Here is a 22,616-nt window from a genome sequence, read left to right on the forward strand (position 1 = left end):
CAGACGCGATGACGCAGCGCGACAACTGCGAGTCCCCATTGCTGCAGCCGCTTGTCAGTGTGACGAAGATTGGCACTCAGGTAAGCTGTCACTCAAAATCGTATTTTTCTGTTCCCTATCAATCAAACAATCTGGGACGCAAAGAAAAATGCCTAGGGCTAAAGCTGGGGACACAACCAGGCCAGTGGAGTTTATTTGGCAGTGAATAGATGGCCGGGGCCAAGGAAGATGCAAATCTACAAGAGGAAAAAATATGTCCGCGTTTTAGGCGGAGAAGGATTCTGGAAAATAAAGGGCGAGAGCTAGATGAGAGGCCCCAGCGTTATCCCCATCAGTAGAAGTGCGAATGGGGAAGGGAAGGGCATCTGTTCCTTGCTTGCTTGACTGTTGTGGGCAGGATTTTAGAACCATCTAAAATTAAAGAGATATGTTTACACATTAACAGTAATAATACTGGAATACAATGTACATACACATTGGATGAACTAGGCGTGTATATGCACTTCATTAAGCTAACAGTTTGTTATCCCGCGCGGCTAGCTAGCGAATCCGTAGCAAACGCCACTGATAAATATGGCACTTCTGCTAGCTACGTTAGAGTAAATGTGGTCAACCTACGTTTAAAACAAGGATGCTTCAGTGGGTGTCTCGGCCGTAGAGGGGGTGATGCATATTATAGTTGACATAAGTTTGAGGATGTTTTCGAAAAGATTGTCAAATAAAACTGAAATGTATTAGCTAACGTGACTGACCTAGCTACGTCCGCTGTTTTCGTAAATGACCTACTATAGCTACAGCGTGTTATTTCATCCAGCGACCGTACAATCTGGATATGAAGAGGTAAACATTTTCTATGGAGCTAACGTTCTCAAAAATGGAATTTTCTCGACTGAATTCTCACTCGACCGTCTTCCTTCAAATGGTTTACAGCTAATCCGATCATTGCTGGCTAACTAACCACCTACAAACTAGCTTTGTTGCCGCCAGCACGGTAATGAGAAAAGCAAGTCAGTTCAACATGGTGGGTGTGTAAACATAAATTATGATAGACGGATATGTTTGACCTTCATCGCTTTTCTTGTCAATTCGCTACATTGTATGGTATGTTGCTGAACACAAGTTAAACGTGAATAAAACATTCGAATGGAAGTGAATAAACTTGATACATTGTGTTCCCCTAATCATCAAAGGCCTTTCATCTGGATGGAGACATGAGATAGATGCATGTTGTCCCATTCTCTTTGAACACAGACGGTACAGTCAAATAGGCAGCTGGATTATATAGTTTTTATGGTATTGAAGTAAAGTAGAAGACCACCTCTGTCAGAGCAATCAAGCTTTGTAATGCTCCATTCATAGAAATATGGACATTTAGCCAAGTATAGAAGTGGAATGTTATGGTATTTAGACTATCAAATGTTAATAGCATTTGTTCTGTCAGAAGGAAAAACTATTTACATGAACCATTCAAATAGATTTTCACTGAATCGCAACAACTTTCTCCCACCACAACCCTACTCTATTCACAATACAATATCAGTACCACCACTGTAATTAGAAGTCAGTTTTTCATATTTGCCCTGCATTAGAATACTCATAATTCATCCTCATTGATACAGTAATAGTCTTTACTTCTCAAAAATGTGTGGGTTTATGTCTCTTTCTAGGTCCGCCAACTCTCCACATCCTTATAATGCTTCAGTGTTTGTGGCGTCTGCAGTGAATATGATGGCTGCCCAATCAGTTTCCTTGGACAAGTACACAAAGAGAGAGCAGCAGGTGGGTCAGAAGGACAAATTTAGTCTGAGGCTCCGATTTGAGGCCTACTTAAACCTGCCTAAAACCACAAGGGTGGGTGAAGGGAAGATTTGAAGTTCTTGAGATGATAATTTACATTTTTAATCAGTCAGTTAATGGCAAAGTATCATTAATGGTGTCATTAATGGATTTAGAATGACTAGTATTGCAAAATGTATGGGCAAGGAGATGGATATACAGTGCCTTCAGAAAGTATTCATACCCCTTGACTCTATCCACATTGTGTTACAAAGTGGGATTTAAAATTGTTTTTGTCCTTTTTGTTAATGATCTACACCAAATACAAGGTCAAAGTGGAAGAAAAATTCATTATTTTGTAATTAATGGAAAAGAAAACATTTTGATTAGTATTCAACCCCCTGTCAATACATGTTAGAATCACCTTCGGCAGAGATTACAGCTGTGAGTGTTTCTCGGTAAGTCTCTTAAGAGCTTTTACAAACCAGGATTGTACAATATTTGCCCATTTGATTCTTTTTTTAAATTCTTCAAGCTCTGTCAAGTTTGAAGTTGATCATTGCTAGACAGCCATTTAAGTCAAAACTGTAAATAGACCACTCGGGAACATTCAATGTCGTCTTGGTAAGCAACTCCAGGTTATATTTGGCCTTGCATTTTAGGTTATTGTCCTGTTGAAAGGTGGATTTGTCTCCCAGTGTCTGTTGGAAAGCAGACCATCATTGATGGATTTGCCCCAAACATAATGCTTTGTATTCCGGACAAAAATGTAATTTCTTTGCCAAATGTTTTGCAGTATTACTTTAGTACCTAATAGCTAACAGGATGCATGTTTTGGAATATTTTTATATTTGTACATGCTTCCTTCTTTTCACTCTCATTTAGGTTCATTTTGTGGAGTAACTACACATTTTTTGATCCATCCTCAGTTCTCTCCAATCACAGCCATTTAACTCTGTAATTGGTTTAAGATCACCATTGGTCTCATGGTGAAATCCCTGAGTGGTTCCCTTCCTCTCCGTCACCTGAGTTAAGAAGGATGCCTGTATCTTTGTAGTGACTGAGTGTATTGATACACCATCCAAAATGTAATTAATAACTTCACCATGCTCAAAGGGATATTCAATGTCTGCTTTTTTATCCATCTACCAATAGGTGCCCTTCCCGAGTGGCGCAGCGGTCTAAGGCACTGCATGTCAGTGCTAGAGGCGTCACTACAGACCCTGGTTCGATTCCAGGCTGTATCGCAACCGGCCGTGATTGGGAGTCCCATAGGGCGGTGCACAATTGGCCCAGCGTCGTTAGGGTTTGGCCGGGGTAGGCCGTAATTGTAAATAAGAATTTATTCTTAGTTAAATAAATGCCTAGTTAAATAAAGGTTAAATAAAAAAATGAAATAAAAAATTTGCAAGGCATTGGGAAAACCTCACTGGTTTTTATGGTTGAACCTCTTTGAAATTCACTGTTCGACTTACAGATAATTGTATGTGCACACAGTACATTGAGGTAGTCATTCAAAAATATTGCACACAGTGAAGCCACACAACTTATTATCTGACTTGTTAAGCACATTTTTATTTTAGTTATTTTAGTTATTTAGGCTTGCCATAAAAGGGATGAATACTTATTGACTCAAGACATTTCAGCTTTTCACTTTTTAGTAATTTGTAAAAATGTCTAAAAACATAATTCTAGTTTTACATTATGGGGTATTGAATGTAGATCAGTGACACATCTACATTCAATCCATTTTAAATTCAAGCTGTATCAACAAAATGTGGAAAAAGTCAAGGGGTATGAATTTTTCAGCTCTAGGAAAAAAAGTATTTTTAATGCATTTGCTTTCAAAGTCATGGTGTAAAAGCAGAAGAGGTGGAGCAAGTTGGCTTCCAATCAATGAATGTGACTGACAATCTGAATAAAGCAGCACAAGTTAAAGCTTGGCATGGCTATCAATAACGGTTAAATATATGCCACCACCCATCTTTCTATTCTGGCACTGACCAAAGAGATACTGCCATGGCCAGGACACTTCTGCATGATCCACCAATTTTAGAATTGTTAAGATAGGCTATATCCTTTCCATTTTGTACTGAAGTACTCAGTGGTCCTCTGTAGCTCAGCTGGTCGAGCATGGTGCTTACAAGGCCATGATAGTTGGTTTGATTCCTGGGACACCCATATGTAAAATGTATGCACGCATAACTAAGTCGCTTTGGATAAAAGCGTCTGGTAAATGGCATTTTATTATGATAATTTTTAGTACCTATACCTATTGGTCTTGTTGGCATTTCCAATCTTCTCATGCCTTATTGTTGAGCTTTACCTGTCCACCACTATTGCTCCTTACTCTGCTGTCATCTCTCCTCATGCAGGGTGTGGAGCAGAAGGAGAGTGATGCTGATCATGCTGATCATGATCAGAAGTTCAGTGAGGAGAGGTTGGCTGCAGCCTCCAGTCCTGCCCCCACTGAACCCCAGACACCCTTTGATGTAGATAAGGCCTCCATATACCGGTACACCTCCTAACTGTTGGCCCCCTGCCAAAACTTTAGTCAACCGACCCCCTCAACTCCTTTTAATCAGGATAATGTTAGTGACGATGGCAGTCTACGATGTTATCGGGCTTATGTGCCCTACCTAAATAAAAGTATGGGGTAGAAATGGCAACATGTGACAACTGTAGATAGTAGCAATTTGGTAATGTTTTTCTTTGTTTGTGTGTGTGTGTGTGTGTGTGTGTGTGTGTGGCAGGCATCCCTTGTTTCCTCTCCTGGCCCTGCTCTTTGAGAAATGTGAGCAGTCGACACAGGGCTCAGACTGCATCACGTCAGCCAGCTTTGACGTGGATATCGAGAACTTTGTCTGCAGCCAGGAGAAAGAGGGCAAAGCATTCTTCAGCGAGGATCCTGACCTCGACAATCTGGTCAGCTCCCTCGTCTCCCGTCAATACTCTGAATGATTTTGCATCACTATGACCTCTAGTGACACTATTCAAAATATCTGCAATTGACACATCGAATGTCAAATCACATTTTATTTGTCACATACTTCGTAAACGGCAGCTGTAGACAAACAGTAAAATGTTTACTTTCAGGCCCTTCCCAACAAGGTAGAGAGAAAAGAGATGGTTAACCATTTAACTAACTAGTCTTATGTCTTGGGGCAGAAGCTGTTCAGGGTCTTGTTGGTTCCAAAGTTTGTACACTGGTACCGCTTGCCCTACAGCAGCGGAGAGAACACTATGACTTGGGTGGCTGGAGTCTAACAATTTTTAGGGCCTTCCTCTGACACCGCCTGGTAGAGGTTTTGGATGGCAGGGAGATTGGCCCCAGTGATGTACTGGGCCGTTCGCACTACCCTCTAACGCCTTGCAGTAGGATGCCAAGCAGTTCCATACCAAGTGGTGATGCAGCCAGTCGGTATGCTCTCAATGGTGCCCCTGTAGAACTTTGAGGATCTGAGGGCCGATGCCAAATCTTTTCAGTCTCCCGCGTTCTCTGTCTGTTTGTACCTTGATAATTCCTTAGTGATGTGGACACAGAAGAACTTGAAGCTCTTGACCCACTCCACTACAGCCCTGCCGAAGTGGATGTGGGCAGGCTTGGCCCTCCATTTCCTGTAGTCTACAATGATCTACTTTTGTTTTGCTGTTGAGGGATAGGTTGTTGTCCTGGGTGAACAGTGAGTACAGGAGGGAACTAAGCACTAGTGCTGAGCGATTAGTGTTTGAGGTCTGTTCAATTATTAAAAGAGAATCATGGTTTGTGTTTCAAATCTTTCTTTTTTTTTTACATGAAATGTACTATGCATTATGTGGGTTGAATGCTGAAACAGACTAAATCAGATGTCCCATGATGGTAGTGACAGCACATTAACCTAACGTAGGAGTAAAATGACTAGACTGCACAAGTAGGCGGCGTGGGATTATGGTCATTGCAGTTAGTTTAGCACAGAAAACTTGGTAATTATGTAGAATATTGGCCTGTTGGAAACTACAACTTCCTACTACATGGCACAGCTCAGGCTTGATTTGATTTATTCTCTAGAGAAACTGTGCAATGTGCGCATTGAGCTCCCGGAGAAAGAAAATAACGGAACAAAATGAAATTCAAATAATTGAACCGACATCGGCCAGTTAACTTTTTTTTTTTTTTTTTTAATTGGTTAAAATCGCTCAGCACTATTAAGCACACACACACCCCTGAGGCTTAGTGTGGCAGATGTGTTCTTGCCTACGCTGTCAGAAAGTTCAGCATCCAGTTGCAGATGGGAGGTGTTCAGTCCCAGGGTACAGAGCTTAGTGATGAGCTTGGCGGGCAATATGGTGTTGAATGCTGAGCTGTGGTCAATTAACAGCATTCTCACATATGTGTTCCTCTTGTCCCAGTGGGAGAGGGCAGTGTTGAGTGTAGTAGAGATTGCGTTATCTGTGGATCTGTTGGAGTGGTATGCAAATTGGAGTGAGTCCAGGGTGTCTGGGATGACTGTGTTGATGTGAGCCATGACCAACCTTTCAAAGCATTTCATGGCTACAAAATGTGAGTGCTACAGTGTGGTTGTTATTTAGGCAGGTTACCGTTGGCGTTCTTGGGCACAGGGGACTAAGGTGGTCTGCTTGAAACATGTAGGCATTACAGACGGGGTCAGCCACGCTTTGAGTATGTATCCTAGTAATCTGTCTGGGCCCGACCAGCCTTGTGAATGTTGACCCATTTTTTTTTTTTTTTTAAAGGTCTTACTCACATTGGCTACAGAGAATGAGATCACACTTGTCCGGAACAGCCTAGTGCTTTCTGCATGGTTCAGTGTTGCTTGCCCCGAAGCGAGCATATAAGGAATTTAGCTTGTCTGGTAGGCTTGAGTCACTGGGCAGCTCGCAGTTGGGTTTCTCTTTGTAAGCAAGTTCTGCAACATCCAACGAATGTCAGAGCGGGGTAGTAGCATTTGATCTTAGTCCTGTATTGACGTTTTGATTGTTTGATGGCTCGTCAGAGGTCTTAGTGGGATTTCTTATAATAATAATAATACATTTTATTTTAAAACACTTTTCACAACACCCAAAGTCCCTTTACATACACAAGAAAATCAGTAGGATAAAAAGCAATAAAATCCCATTATTTAAAGTACAGTGTATTCGGAAAGTATTCAGACCTTGACTTTTTCCACATTTTGTAATGTTACTGCCTTATTCTAAAATGTATTAAACAAAAATCATTGTCAATCACAATACCCCATAATGACAAAGCAAATCGTTTACTTTTTTTGCAAATGTATTAAAAATACAGATACCTAAATAAGGTAACTATTCAGACCTGTTGCTAGGAGACTCAAAATTGAGTTCAGCGACATCCAGTTTCCATTTATCATCTTTGAGATGTTTATACAACTTGGAGTCCACCTGTGGTAAATTCAGTTGATTGGACATGATTTGGAAAGGCACACACCTGTCTATATAAAATATCCCACAGTTGACAGTGCAAGTCAGAACTAAAACCGAGCCATGAGTTCGAAGGAATTGTCTGTAGTGCTCCGAGACAGGATTACGTTGATGGCACAGGTCTGGGGAAGGGTACCAAAACATTTCTGTAGCATTGAAGGTCCCCAAGAACACAGTGGCCTCCATCATTCTTAAATGGAAGAAGTTTGGAACCACCAAGACCCTTCCCAGAACTGGCTGTCTGGCCAAACTGAGCAATCGAGGAGAAGGGCCTTGGTCAGAGAGGTGACCAAGAACCAGATGGTCACTCTGACAGAGCTCTAGTATTCATTGGTGGAGATGGTAGAACCTTCCAGAAGGACAACCATCTCTGCAGCACTTCACCAATCAGGCCTTTATGGTAGAGTGGCCAGACGGAAGCCACTTCTCAGTAAAAATCACATGGCAGGCCGCTGGGAGTTTGCCAAGAGGCACCAAAAGGACTCTGACCATGATTGGTCTGATGAAACAAGATTGAATTCTTTGGCCTAAATGGCAAGTGTCACATCTGGAGGAAACCTGGCACCATTCCTACAGTGGTGGCAGCATCATGCTGGGGGGATGTTTTTCAGCAGCAGGGACTGAGAGACCAGTCAAGATCAAAGGAAAGATGAACAGAGCAAAATACAGAGATCGATGAAGTCCTGAGTGCTCTGGAGTAGGTTCTCAGACTGGGGCAAAGGTTCACCTTCCAACATGAAAATCACCCTAAGCACAGCCAAGACAACGTAGAGGTGGCGTCGGGACAAGTCTCCGCATGTCCTTGAGTGACCCAGCCAGAGCCTGGACTTGAACCTGATGGAACATAGAGACCTGAAAAATAGCTGTGCAGCGACGCCCTCTATCCAACCTGACAGCGCTTGAGAGGAACTCAAAATACAGGTGTGCCACGCTTGTAGCATCATACCCAAGAAGACTTGAGGCTGTAGTCGCTGCCAAAGGTGCTTCAACAAAGTACTTAGTAAAGGGTCTGAATACTTATGTAAATGTAATATTTCATTTTTTATTTATTTTTTTATACATTTCCTAAAATGTCTAAACCTGTTTTTGCTTCATCATTGGGGGGTATATTGTGTAGATTGATGTGAATAATGTAACAAAATGTGGAAAAAGTCAAGGGAGCTGAACACTTTCCGAATGCATTGTGTATAAAAGTACAGTAAACATGAGACTGCACATGGAGAACACTAAATATGATGACAGACTACCCATGTAAGTGAACTAGACTAGCGAGGGATGGTGAGGAGGCCAGTGTCAGAGGAGCGCAGTGAACAGGTGGGAGTGTAGGGGTGCAGGAAGTCAGTAAGGTATGTGGTCACCAGTCCATTTAGTGCTCTGTATGTGAGCCTAAGCAATTTGAAGATGATCATATATTGAACTGGGAGCCAGTGGAGTTTGTGGGAGGGATGATACCATTTATAAACGCAATCCCATTTTATAAGTGTCCGGATTAGTGTCCCACTCCTTGAAAGCGGCAGCTATAGCCTTTAGCTCAGTGCAGATGTTGCCTGTAATCCATGGCTTCTAGTTGGGATATGGAATATGGTTGGGATATGGAATATGGTTGGGATATGGCTTCTGGTTGGTCACTGGGGTCGACGTCGTTGTTGCACATATTAATGAAGCCGGGGACCGATGTGGAAACTCTTCAATGATATCAGATGGATCCCAGAACATATTCCAGTCTGTGCTAACGAAACACTCCTGTATCTTAGCATCCGCTTCATCGGACCACTTCCGTATTGAGCGCATCAAAATGAGCTACTGTTTCATGTCAACGGGTTAATAAAGCAAGTTGGGTACACATTACACACACACAGCATGACAAAGGCCTTATACCAAAGTAGCTACTAGTGGAATAATGAATGTACTACGTAACACTACAGACAACATACATGCCATTTCTAGTGCAAACGTCCTTGCTTCTGCTAACTCCTCCTCCCTCACCTTTGACTCCAGATGGTGAAGGCCATCCAGGTGCTGCGGATCCATCTGCTAGAACTGGAGAAGGTGAGTGACCTTTGTAAAGACTTCTGCAGCCGCTACATCGCCTGCCTCAAGACCAAGATGAACAGCGAGACCATGCTGAGTGGAGAGCTTGGCAGCCCCCATTCACCTGGACAGGGCTACTCTCCCACCAAGACCCAGGTACACACACACACACAGTGGGGGAAAAAAGTATTTAGTCAGCCACCAATTGTGCAAGTTCTCCCACTTAAAAAGATGAGGCCTGTAAATTATCATAGGTACACTTCAACTATGACAGACAAAATGAGGGGAAAAAAAATCCAGAAAAGCACATTGTAGGATTTTTAATGACTTTATTTGCAAATTATGGTGGAAAATAAGTATTTGGTCAATAAAAGTTTCTCAATACTTTGTTATATACCCTTGGTTGGAAATGACAGAGGTCAAACGTTTTCTGTAAGTCTTTACAAGGTTTTCACACACTGTTGCAGGTATTTTGGCCCATTCCTCCATGCATATCTCCTCTAGAGCAGTGATGTTTTGGGGCTGTAGCTGGGCAACAGACTTTCAACTCCCTCCAAAGATTTTCTATGGGGTTGAGATCTGGAGACTGGCTAGGCCACTCCAGGACCTTGAAATGCTTCTTACGAAGCCACTCCTTCGTTGCCCGGGCGGTGTGTTTAGGATCATTGTCATGCTGAAAGACCCAGCCACGTTTCATCTTAATGCTCTTGCTGATGGAATGAGGTTTTCACTCAAAATCCCACGATACATGGCCCCATTCATTCTTTCCTTTACACGGATCAGTCGTCCTGGTCCCTTTGCAGAAAAATAGCCCCAAAGCATGATGTTTCCACCCCCATGCTTCACAGTAGGTATGGTGTTCTTTGGATGCAACTCAGCATTCTTTGTCCTCCAAACACGACAAGTTTTTACCAAAAAAAGTTATATTTTGATTTCATCTGACCATATGACATTCTCCCAATCTTCTTCTGGATCATCCAAATGCTCTCCAGCAAACTTCAGACGAGTCTGGCTATGTACTGGCTTAAGCAGGGGGACACGTCTGGCACAGCAGGATTTGAGTCCCTGACGGCGTAGTGTGTTACTGATGGTAGGCTTTGTTACTTTGGTCCCAGCTCTCTGCAGGTCATTCACTAGGTCCCCCCGTGTGGTTCTGGGTTTTATGTTCACCGTTCTTGTGATCATTTTGACCCCACGGGGTGAGATCTTACGTGGAGCCCCAGATTGGGGGAGATTACTTGCACAATTGGTGGCTGACAATACTTTTTTGCCCCACTATACATACCACCGTTCACTCGTGCTATACACCCGCCACAGACACACCCTATGTAGCATATACACCTGATAAGGTAAAAAAAAAAATGAAGGCTCAGTTTACCTTTATTTAACTAGGCAAGTCAGTTAAGAACAAATTCTTATTTTCAATGACGGAACAGTGGGTTAACTGCCTGTTCAGGGGCAGAACGACAGATTTGTACTTTGTCAGCTGGGGGGGATTTGAAATTGCAACCTTTTAGTTACTAGTCCAACGCTCTAACCACTAGGCTACCCTACCGCCCCGTGGCGGAATAGTGTTTAACTCACCTGTGTGTGTGTTGTGCAGACCTCCAGCTCTTTCAAAGGAACCCTCAGTCCCCAGGGGATTGTGGTGGCAGCGTCAGCCCTGCGGCAAGGCAACGTAACAGTCAACCCCATACAGGTTATGGCAGGTATGTCACCCTGGCATACAACAACCACCGGTACCCTCAGACACCAACCACCACTGCTCACCGCCATCAGCTCAATAGGACTGTTAGTGTACCAGCTGGTTTCAGTCTTTCTCTGTACCTACAGTTTAAAGTGGTCTGTTTGCAGCCCTTACGTGTGCGTGTCCTCCAGGTGGCGAAGTGTACCAGCCTGTCACAGTAGTCAACTCACAGGGTCAGTTGGTGTCACAGACGCCCTCTCCCCAGACTATACACATTCAGAACACACAGGTAAGACATTTGTCTGGACTAAAACATAAAAGTTTGACATTTACTGCCCGCTGAAGAGTGTGCTAATGTAACCGCCTCTCTTGCAGCTTCAGCTGCAGCTCAACCAGGACCTGAGCTTCTTCGGCCACAGCGACAGCTCGTCCAAGAACAAGCGTGGCGTCCTTCCCAAACAAGCGACCAACGTCATGCGCTCCTGGCTCTTCCAGCACATCGGGGTGAGTAGAACACAGGCCAACTCTACGGGTTACAACCTGGAATGAATCTGGGATTTGGTTGGCTTGCAGTGTTTTAATCTTGCCCTACGTAATTACTGTTATATTTAATTGTCTTGTTTCCATAGCACCCATACCCCACAGAGGATGAGAAGAAGCAGATCGCTACCCAAACTAACCTGAGCCTCCTCCAGGTCAACAACTGGTGAGTTACATGAACCCATGCCATACTACCATGAATAACCACCTAAGTGCATGAAATGACAGAATGACTTCTCTTAGAGGGAACCTCAAGTAATGTTTCAAACTCTTCAATTCCATTAAGTTATTGGTCAACACTCGTTCCCCTTCTCATGATGGGTCCAATCTCTCCTTCCGTTCCAGGTTCATCAATGCGCGGAGGCGGATCCTGCAGCCCATGCTTGACGCCAGCTCTTCAGAGACGGCCAAAACCAAGAAACCGCTTCCGAACCGGCCGCTACAGCGTTTCTGGCCTGACTCCATCGCCACGGGGATGACCCAACAACAGGTCCAGATGGCAGACGGTACATATGGCTACTGGCTTGCTACACTGCTCATTGGATCAGCACTGCTGTGTATTGCGAGTTGCTAGAGCTGTTGGCTATACTTGTTTTTAAAGCAACTAAGCACAAGAGAGCTTACTGTATTGGGAATGATAGCCACAAGGCGAATTCAGTCACAAGGCAAAGTCAAGGCTCTCCTGGTAAAGCAACTTCTTTCTCAATAAGAAACTAAATGTAATGTTGCTGATGTGTCCTCTCCTGGTTGCCTGTTCCCCAGGCACCATGGTGACAATGAGTGTGGAGGGTCTCCAGAGCCTGACTTCAGACGGCGCCACGCTGGCCGTGCAGCAAGTGATAATCGGCGGGCACAGCGAGGACGAATCAGGAGACAGCGGGGACGATGAGATGACTGGGCTGGGCCTGGACAACAGTGACTCCCTGCAGTAGGACACACACAGGCGTACTGTATACAATAACCACAGGAGGCTGCTGAGGGGAGGACTGCTCAATAATGGCTGGAATGGAGAAAATGGAATGGCATCAAACACCTGCAAACCAGGCTAATTTATTTGATACAATTCCACTTATTCCGCTCCAGTCATTACCAGAAGCCCGTTCACCCCAATTAAGGTGCCATCAACTTCCTGTGACTCACACGCACTCAAAAACAAACGTTGTATGCTGCATTGAAAATATGGTAATTCAGGCCTTCCACAACGAACATACATGATGTATGCAGACTGATATTGAATGATGTAGGCTGCTAATGAAGTGCACACACACTAGCACAAAATCAGATCAATGTTATGCAAAAAAATAAATTAATGGCGGCTCAGATCATGTATGTACTGTAGATAGACCGATATTGCATTGCAAATCAGTTTACACAGCACAACCACAAGATATACGGGAGCACTCTTGATGTCCATTTATTGAACGGAGTGCGCTGTGTGTGAGAAGTTTCATTTCAGAAACTGTTTTTCACTACGTAGTCTGTAGGCGAGTGCACTTTTTGTATAATATAATTCTACGCTCCAAAAGACAAAAAGAACAGAAGCAGCTAAAACAAATCATGAAGTATTGAAAAAGTACGTTTGTACGGTTCGTTAATAAATGTTGAATGATTATTTTTCCATTTAATCTGCTTTTGGTTGCCAAGTTTCAAGTAATGGTTTGTTTTGTTCACTTTGCATGCCTGTGACTTTTACCCACTCTGATCATGACTGACTCTCAGGCTTACAGACTGGCCCTAGAGAGCCATTTTCTGTTTACCATGAAACTTCGTTTAACATTAGAAAGCTCTTATAGCAGGATAGCTAACGCTGATGTCGGGACCTTAACACATTTAAACTGAGTTTGTGATGACCATGAAAAACACTCAAGACTGGTGGCTATAGACAACCAATTGTTAACTTGCACAAGCTGCATTTTAAGTTGGATGTGATCGTATCCACTGTACGGCAAACAAGGTATCTGACGAGTAATTTTGTGCCCAACTTTTCATGACACGCCGGGGAAATGGGTCTCTAGAGAGCAATAGCATCGTTTTGTAGGCACTAATGGGAGGTTTACTCCGCCATGGCTCGTTGGCCAATACCCAAGGGGGAAATTGTTAAATTCCGAAAATAAGGTACGTGGTAAACAGGCTTAAGAGATCTTAAACATTTTGTTCTTTGAGATATCAGCTAACATCACTTTTTTTTTAATGGCATTTATGTAATCAAAACAAGTGGGATGTCAAGTTTTTTTTTTTTTTTTAAATGTACACCTTTGGTCAAATGCCTGATGTCAAAAATATATAACAGGCTTACACCATGCATAAATGTATTGTCCCCCCCCCCCCCACACACACACACACACAAACTCGAGCATGACATGCAGTTTAAAATATCAAAACAAACTTAACCAATTATATTAATTTGGGGACAGGTTCAAAAAGCATTAAACATTTCTGGAAATTTAGCTTGCTTGCTGTTGCTAGCTAATTTGTCCTGAGATAAACAGAGTTGTTATTTTACCTGAAATGCACAAGGTCCTCTACTCCACCAATTAATCCACAAACGGTCAACCGAATCGTTTCTAGTCATTTCTCTTCCTTCCAGGCTTTTTCTTCTCATAACTTTATAGGCGCAATTAGGTGCATTACTGCCACTGACCTCGTTCGTCTGTCGGTTACCCACGTGGGTATAACCAATGAGATGGCAAGGGGGTACCTGCTTCTATAAACCAATGAGATGGGAGAGGCAGAACTTGCAGCGCGATCTGCATCACAAGTTGGAATGACTTCTATTTTACCCCATGGCAACGCAGACGCTCTTTGGCGCGCGCGAGCAGCATGGGTGCAATAATTGAATAAAAGATTTCAAAATGTATTTTACGGCGCGAGCGGTGTGTTCAGTCTTTTAGCTTACCTTATCAGCTGGGCCAAAGTAGTCTCTGGACAACATTGTTCAGGGAAACTAAAAAAGCACATTCTCGCTGAAGAGATGTTGCAGCCTTTACCAGCCTGGTAAAGCAGAAGGTGTGACGAAGAATTTGGCTATTACTGTAGTTTCATTCCTCTGACAGTTGGCTACTCGTTAGCAACTGACATTTAAAGCACGAAGACTTCATAATTCATAAAGGTCATGTTAACTGACATCTCATAGAACAAAATGTATAAGACCTCCTGAGCCTGTGTTCACATTTTCAGCATTTATCCAAAAACCACATTATTTCCTCCCATAGGAATGCCTAACAAACCAGAGGTAGAAAATGCTAACTCCGTTCCATTTTTTTTAGGACGACAAGCTGCCAAGCTATATAGGCCCAACAGAGCCCGTGAGAAAAAAGGGAGATGCTTATTTTTAGATACGAACACATGTTTTTGGGTTCGTGTTCTCTTGTTTTGTATTGAATGTTTGTACAAAATGGTTCGTTATTTAAGCTAGTTGCCTTATTTACCAGGGTCCGATTAAGTTTTCTAAATATTTAAGACGAACGAAAAACAAAATGGCAATTGGGTTTAAACGCCAGATCTGAAAAAGGCCTTGTGTAGGTCTATTTTTTTTAAAAGACCTAACTCTAGCACAGAAAGCTTAACTAGACGAAGCTATATACCTGTAGTGAAATTAGTCAAAAGGAAGCTAAAATGCAGGACACTGACTTGGCTAAGGCATAGTAATGTTACATTGTCAATCACAGTTCTTTGAAATTCAAATATACTGATATGTACTTGATCACAGTTAATTGATTGCAGTAGTCTAATTTTCTACAAACAAGTCCAGTTTTGCAATAATTTATAATAGTAGCATAGATGTCACTTTCAAGTGCACAATCCAGTGCAATATGCTTATAACACAATCACATGGAACTGAAATCAATATTATGGTGCTTAGGCAGACAGATGCAGTACAAACAAAACAAAAATTAATATTTTGCATGTGTTAATCAAGAGTGCAGTTGGGATCCTCAGACCTTACAGATGGCACATTGGTCCTCTGGGGAATGGAAGACTAGTGCTGTGGCTGACTAAGGGCCAGCTTTAAGGAATGTTTCCCAAACGATCCATCTTATTTTTCATATTATTGCATTAGTTAGGAAAACCTGCACCGATGTATCATTCAAACCTGAGATCCCGTTTCAGGCTCGGGGTCCGGTGGGTCTCAGCTGCTCTCACATGTCGCTTTTTATCTACTGTTCACTTCTGTCTGTTTGCCTTAAAGCTTTCTATTTTGGAATAAACAATGCCTAAACTCAACTGTCAAGTGTTACTCTACCTCCATTGTGCTTGGTTGTAGACATGATTTGTGACAAACGGTCAACCCCACCACACCACAGGTTATGGCAGGTATGTCACCCTGGCATACAACCACAGGTACCCTCAAGACACTGCCCACAACTTGGTAAGTAATGATATGGCTGGGCTAGGCCTGGACAACAATGACTCCTTGCAGAAGAACACACAATGTACTGTATACACATAAAGACATACACTCAAAACCAAGCTTTGTATGCTGCGTTGAAAATATGGCGGTTCAGACCTTCCACAACTAACATAATTTTGGCAGGCTGATAGTAACTGCATACACACCAGCAAAAAAAATCAGATGCATTTGTTATGCTTCACAAAACAAAAATAAGATGGCTCAGATCTTGGACTCATGTATACACCGTAGATATTTATGTACATGTTCACACTGCCTTTAGACCTTTGGTGGATTGGACACTTGAATACACAATCAGCCCATTGTTGCAGTACACCCACTAATTATTCATATAGTCTTACATAAAAACAGATGGCCACCAGATTATCGCCAGTTGATCGCTCGTAAAACCATAAATACGTGCTAAAATGCGATCTCAATTCCTACCATTGGGCCATGAAATCGCTAAAAACCGAGGGAAAGCTTAATGCATTTGCTTCCCTCTGCTGGATACAACCATAACTGCAACGTGTATGCTTTCTATTTTATCATTCTCTGGTCACATCCAGAGCCAATTTTACCTCCTGACATAAATACAACAGTTTATGCAATAGTAAATATCAAAGAGTTCAACTGACAACACACAATCCCTGGCGCACGTGAACATTTTACATGACACCGATGGTACCTGCATCAATCTTAAAAAGACAGGCCTACTCAAGTGGTAATTGAGAATTTAGTAACCAGGATAACTCTAGATAGGAAATAGTATAGCCTACACACATTTTCTTTGTTGTCAGATGGATCTTGCAGGCTACAAGGATGCTGCTTGTAAACAGAACAAGTCTCACCCTACATGTAGTTAATTGGATTTCTTTAAGGCTTAAACCAATCAACTTGACATGACTAGTTCAGTTCATATGTGCCAAATGTTGCAGATAAAATGCCACGAAAAGCCATCTACCTGGAGGAATATTTGTTCTACATTACATTTCCATCTGCACATTCCAAAACAATGTCCTGCTGAACACACCCCAGGTGTCAAGTTCATTTAATGGAGGGTCGAGTGTTGGTGTTTTCACTACTCCATTGTACCCGATTAGATACACTGCTAAAGACTGTCTTAGAGTGACTGCTCTAACAATGAAAATTGATTGTCCTCAAAGATGGAAGGCAGGACCATTCTAGCCAATGAGTGCAAATATTAGACTAAATCTTTGTGCCAATGCAGCACCTGACAGCATGGGTAGTGCCATCTCCATTTTAAAGGTGGTCAATTTTCTTCATTGGCTGATTCCCGCAAACACAGGAATCCACCTTTGTTGGCTACTTTAAAATGGTGGAAGGCCTCAATGTCCATACTAAAACAGGTTATATACACGTCCATCTCTTGCACACAACGCCGATTTAGTAATTATTGGGTCCGTTGCCAAAATGCAATCAGTGCATCCATAACCCAACCATCACAGAACTTCTATTCGATCAAGGCTCATGTAGCAAAATAGAAATTCTTTTAGACATGCGCATCGACCTCAATTCCTCACTTCATGGGCTTATTCTAGTGGACAGATTTCAGGCCGCACTTCCTCCTCTGCCTTGCATGGAATTCGTTTGACATCCCTGCCACAGAGCATATCTCACCACATTGGTCACAATTTCAAATGGGCTTGGTTTCATACATAGAGCATAATAATTGTGCAAAGTGGCTACAAACTATATCTACAAAGCCATGACATATGGATTAGACATGGTTTACAGCTACATTATAGCTTTGCGTTTACTTGCTCAAGGGTCATAATTAAGGACAAACAGAACATTAATTTGAACAAAGTGCTTATCACAGCCACTTAACAGATTTAGTCTCCATTTAAAACAATCTTTGTTTACACCTTCAACATGACAAATGAAGGCTTATAGTTGAGAGAAACCATTTCACACAAACCGTCATCCCAATATCTTGAAATTAACATTTTATTTTGTCCTAGATCATTAAAACGTTTGCTTTCAACACAATGTTACTCACATTCATCTTTGAAACAACAATACCATCTTCAGTTGGATGGACAAACTACAATCAAATCAAGATACTGTTAACAGAGTGAGGCGTAAACAAAAGTAAATAATTTATTAAATCAGTCAGCAAATCAAGACACTCCTTCAAATCTATTGGAAACAGAGATTGAGTGTGGTCTAATGTCACCCGGGAGACCTTCAGCAGCAGGACAATTCCCCAAGTCCTCAACAGGCCGGGACAAGTGCAATACCATACAAGTAATGAGCATTGCTGCCTATCCCAACCTGCACAGGAAGGGATTGCTATTCTGATGAATGATTTAAAATCACTGCTATGATCAGTTTTGCATGGATTTGCACAGCAGTACATTGAAAAGCTGAAAGCAAACCAGCAAAACTAACCAGAGACCAGTGGCTCCAGACCCAAGTGGCATCTGCTGTACCCGGTGATGATGCATGTATCTAGAAGTACTTCAAGTGCTCACACTGCAGTAGATATCCATAAAACTACCTGCACTATAAGCACTTTAATACTGCTGAAACCCATCTGCAGCGCACATTAGCATTGCTGTGGGAGAAAGGGTCTTGGATGTCCAAGAGCCTTTCAGGATGCTCAACCGATGTCAATGTAGACAAACAGGACAGATGGACACACAGGCCACCGACAGTTTTGCATAGATTTGCACAACTCAATTCTTCTTGTAGTGCAACTATGCAAAACTAGCAGAGATCTGCAAGAATAAATCATACACGTCATAGACCAGATGAGTCCCAGACCCTTATGCCAGAAGGAGCACTTAGGGCAGTAGGTGCTAGTCTAATTCACTATCTGCACTAGATGCACCTTAGCATAAGCACCAGTGAAGGTTCGGAAGATTAGTGTACAATGAAGACAATGTCAGTATAGTGCTTAAAGTGCCTTCACTGCAGTAGATATTAGAAGACTACCTGCACTGTAAGCACTTTGACACTACAGTGACTGCCAGTTCAGTGAAGCATTCCAACACCAACAGATGCTAGGCTTCGGGGTCAATTACTTGTGATCTGGGATCTGATTCTAGGGGTGCATCACAATGCAATGAGTGTCTGCAAAAGGAGAAAAACAGAAATTAATTGCCATTTATGTAAAGACTAATGCACAGAATTTTCTAAAATACCCAGGACTAAGGTTGAGAACTTGATCACTAGTTGAGAAATTAAACCTACATCACGCAAAACGATTTCAGAACAGGAATACATTGTGACATGCCTAGCAACACAAATTGAAAAGTAACCCATGCTGATATTAGTGGGTCAATGTTACTTTCAAGTGTGTTTACGGAATTAAACAAACGGATACTGTCAATGCATCACACAAGGCGATTTGGCCAGGCGTAAAGATCAAGCACGCAATCTACCAACATGGTGCTAATTAATCCAGCAGTGAGATTCTTGGAAGTCATGGCAAACGTAAATCTTGTATGAAATGCGCAACTTGTGGCCCACGTCGTAGGAACTGCACATGCGTTAAATTCAATACCCCTCCCCCACGTTGTGCACTAGCTAACATGGCGCCGCCGAGTCCGCAATACCAATATACATTTTAGTTGTAATAAACCACCAATATAACCCATAATCAACTTAACACATCCATAGACTACACATGTTGAGGTATGGAAATATGCCTTGCTAGTTGGCCAAGCGCCTCACGCGAATGATATATCGCGAACTTAACATGAATCCACACATCAAGACGCTGCATACAAAGCATGTGAGAAGCTAGCTAACGTTCGCTGGCAGCCCATGCCACGACAAGTGTCACGTTGAGACCAACTTCGGCATGTTAATGCTAGTGCTAAATCATAGATTGAGAGTCTGGTACAAAATGTGGGAAAGATTTACACCAACGTATGAAAACGAACAGATACGAAGCTCAACCGCCAGCCATTACTGTAGCAAGCTAAAGTTGCCTCCCGGCCTTCAACTCTGCGCATATTTTTCAACATTGTTGATGTCACAGACTGCATGATATGGGCACTTAACACGGGAAACAAAGTCTGCCCAGCAATAATTTTATTCAGCTATCAACCAGCGGGTGGCTAACGAGCTATCTGAATGACAGGCAAAGTAATTTAGCTAGCTAAGTGCTCGCTGGCATAGCCTGCCAAGCTAGCAGAGGCGCGCGGCCTTCAGCCCCATGTGTTACTGCTTTGTTCTGGAGGCACTTCAACGCACACGCCACTGAACACAGACAAAATAACGCAACTTTATTTATTGCCTGGTCATAAAATGTATACCATTACACAAATATGTTTCTAGCGACATATCCATAATTACCTAAAGTAATGTTCACTTACACTAGCCACACTAGTAGAGGCATTGCAGAGACAGCAGTGCACGCTTTTCAAATCTCCCTCATTCTCAGAACTATGGAGGAAGGGGCCATGCGCCTCTTAACGTTACATTGTTTTAAATGCAAAAACAGCCGATAGAGAATATATTCCCTGCATCAATTTGGTAAATAAAATGCATAAATAAGCATTGTTTAACTTCTACAGTCGCATCCCATGAAGAGGCTAACAACAGGTTTCTTGTCAATAACATGCGCGTACTAAGACATTCGCCTCTGAAATCCACCATCTTCACTCACTACTGCAGACTTACCGTTTACTGTCAATACTCCAGGCATACCTATGAAACTAAACCATAAACTTGTCAAATGCGTCGTAGCGAAGTAAAAAAAACACAAATAAACGCATCCCCGTATGCTGCTATTTTGATTCGACAGGACTTTGTGAATCGTAGTAAAATTGTGAAAGTGGCGCGAACGTCCCCTGCTTTTAACCATGTGGTGAATGAAGGGCGGTTCCCGCCGTCGAACGTAAATATCTACAACCCCAACTCCTTCATTAGCATAAATAAACTACTTCCGATCTTCACCCTCCGCCAATCCAAAACACGAGTTTACTACAATGGAAATGTTGGCCATGAGCTCTTTTCTTGTTCGAAGTCATATTGATCGATCATCAATTGGCTACAAATATATCAATAATGGATCAACTGCAACATTTTAGTTCAAGTAGCCTATGCGTCTCATGATGAATTATTTGATTGCAGACTAGTGGAGATAAAATAGCAAAGTTTACTCTCTTAATCAGTCTGAAGTATTTTCTGTCTTAGATTTTACATTGGTTTCTTATGCAACCAGAAATCATTATGATATGGTAGATTAATTAGTTCATGTTATTCTAAGTAGGTGAGATTTACATGACTTTTTGAAAAGTTACACAACTGAATAGGCTAGTGGAGGTAAATCGTGGTTACACATTGTTAACATTGCATGCAGGTAGGCCTATAAAATGCTTTATTACTTGTTATAAACAACATGATTTATAATCTCTTATAAAGAGGTTTGTATGTTATGCTTATAATGGACATTTGAAGCTGACTCAAAACGTCTATTATTTATCCAGGAATCAGCATCATTATTAGATTATAACATTATAAAAGGGTATATTACATGACACGTCTTACGATGCCTTATAACATCACCATAATGCGTTATAACTGAAGGATTTTAAGTAAAATAATTGAACATGTTGTTTAGATAACGAGGAATTGGCTTAATCTGTGTCCAGAAAAATAATAATTAACAAGCATTACTTTTCTTGCAAAGTCAATTTAACTACGGTCATTTCGGAATTCCATCTTAATCAATTGTTCCTCCCACTGTGATTACGCCTATATGCCGATACTAAACACAAATCTCATCTAAAATATATACTTTTCTTTCTATCGTGCATTGGGCCGCATTTTACATTCATAAAGTATATTGCAGGCCGTTCTTAAACTAGGATCTTGCGGACTGGACAGTTAACCATTTGTTTAGGCTACCTTGTTCAGTCATGTTGGCTCATTAGCTAGCTACAGCTAACAACCTGGGTCGCGTTCGCGTTCACCAGGAGGCAACGCTTTTGAATGTTCGCATAGAAATATGCTATAGAACAATCATGCGTCTCTAACATTTTGAATAAGGAATAACGTCGGCTTTATTCATGAAATGTATATCGTGGCCCTGTTAACATTACCTGTTGCCTATATGGAAACATTTTTTGGCACAAACAATTTGCAAATCATACTACTTTACGATACCATTGGGTGAAAATCTCGCACTCGCTCTCTCCCTCTGCTTGTGTGTGTCTGTTTTGTACTTAATGTGCAATATTTATGTAGGCAGAATTAGGATTTTACATGGTCAGATAATTCTTATATAATATAATATTTTTCTTAGACGGTATATGCCTGCTGTTAGGAAGATAATATAATGCTATGCACATTTGTAGGACAAGTCTATGTATGTTTGTGCTCATGGAAGTCAGGGATTTATGATTTATAACTCAAATGTGACAAGCATGAAAGGGCATGTAGTTGACTAAAATGTCCCACTGTTTTCATCATTTTGACAATAACTAGATTAAATCATTATTCAAATGACAAATGTGACTAAGACTTAATTATATTTTTGTCAAAAATCACTAAGACTAGACTCAATCTAAAAAAGAGTGCCAAAATGAACACTGATGCAAATGTGATGATTTGGAGAGAACAACGATATGAATAGCTTAGTAGGCTATAATGTCTTAAATATTATAAATATAGGTGAAAATGCATACTGTAGGCCTGTGGTTCCCAACCTTTTTCGGTTACTGTACCAGCAACTGAATTTTACTGTGCCCGGGGTACCCCTGAAGTACCCCTTCA

At 41.8% G+C, this 22,616-nt stretch overlaps 1 protein-coding gene across 6 annotated transcripts; it reads left to right on the plus strand.

Moving 5' to 3' along the window:
• The first annotated feature begins 25 nt into the window (after positions 1 to 25).
• LOC135547264 (homeobox protein PKNOX1-like) lies at positions 26 to 15,697 on the plus strand. 6 transcript variants are annotated; one of them, XM_064976079.1, is made up of 11 exons: positions 26 to 80; positions 1,668 to 1,779; positions 4,152 to 4,291; positions 4,530 to 4,701; positions 9,214 to 9,402; positions 10,850 to 10,955; positions 11,125 to 11,222; positions 11,309 to 11,437; positions 11,563 to 11,639; positions 11,819 to 11,979; positions 12,236 to 15,697. In XM_064976079.1, exons 2-11 carry the CDS (start codon positions 1,726 to 1,728, stop codon positions 12,403 to 12,405), a joined length of 1,296 nt encoding a protein of 431 aa, XP_064832151.1. In that variant the 5' UTR covers positions 26 to 80; positions 1,668 to 1,725; the 3' UTR covers positions 12,406 to 15,697. The 6 variants fall into 6 exon arrangements, with proteins under 6 accessions (XP_064832151.1, XP_064832153.1, XP_064832152.1 ...); XM_064976081.1 differs by lacking the exon at positions 26 to 80 and adding an exon at positions 92 to 340; XM_064976080.1 differs by lacking the exon at positions 26 to 80 and adding an exon at positions 404 to 1,021.
• The last annotated feature ends 6,919 nt before the right edge of the window (positions 15,698 to 22,616 follow it).

Source organism: Oncorhynchus masou, chromosome 10 (genome assembly GCF_036934945.1).
Source record: "Oncorhynchus masou masou isolate Uvic2021 chromosome 10, UVic_Omas_1.1, whole genome shotgun sequence".
NCBI classification, from domain to species: domain Eukaryota; kingdom Metazoa; phylum Chordata; class Actinopteri; order Salmoniformes; family Salmonidae; genus Oncorhynchus; species Oncorhynchus masou.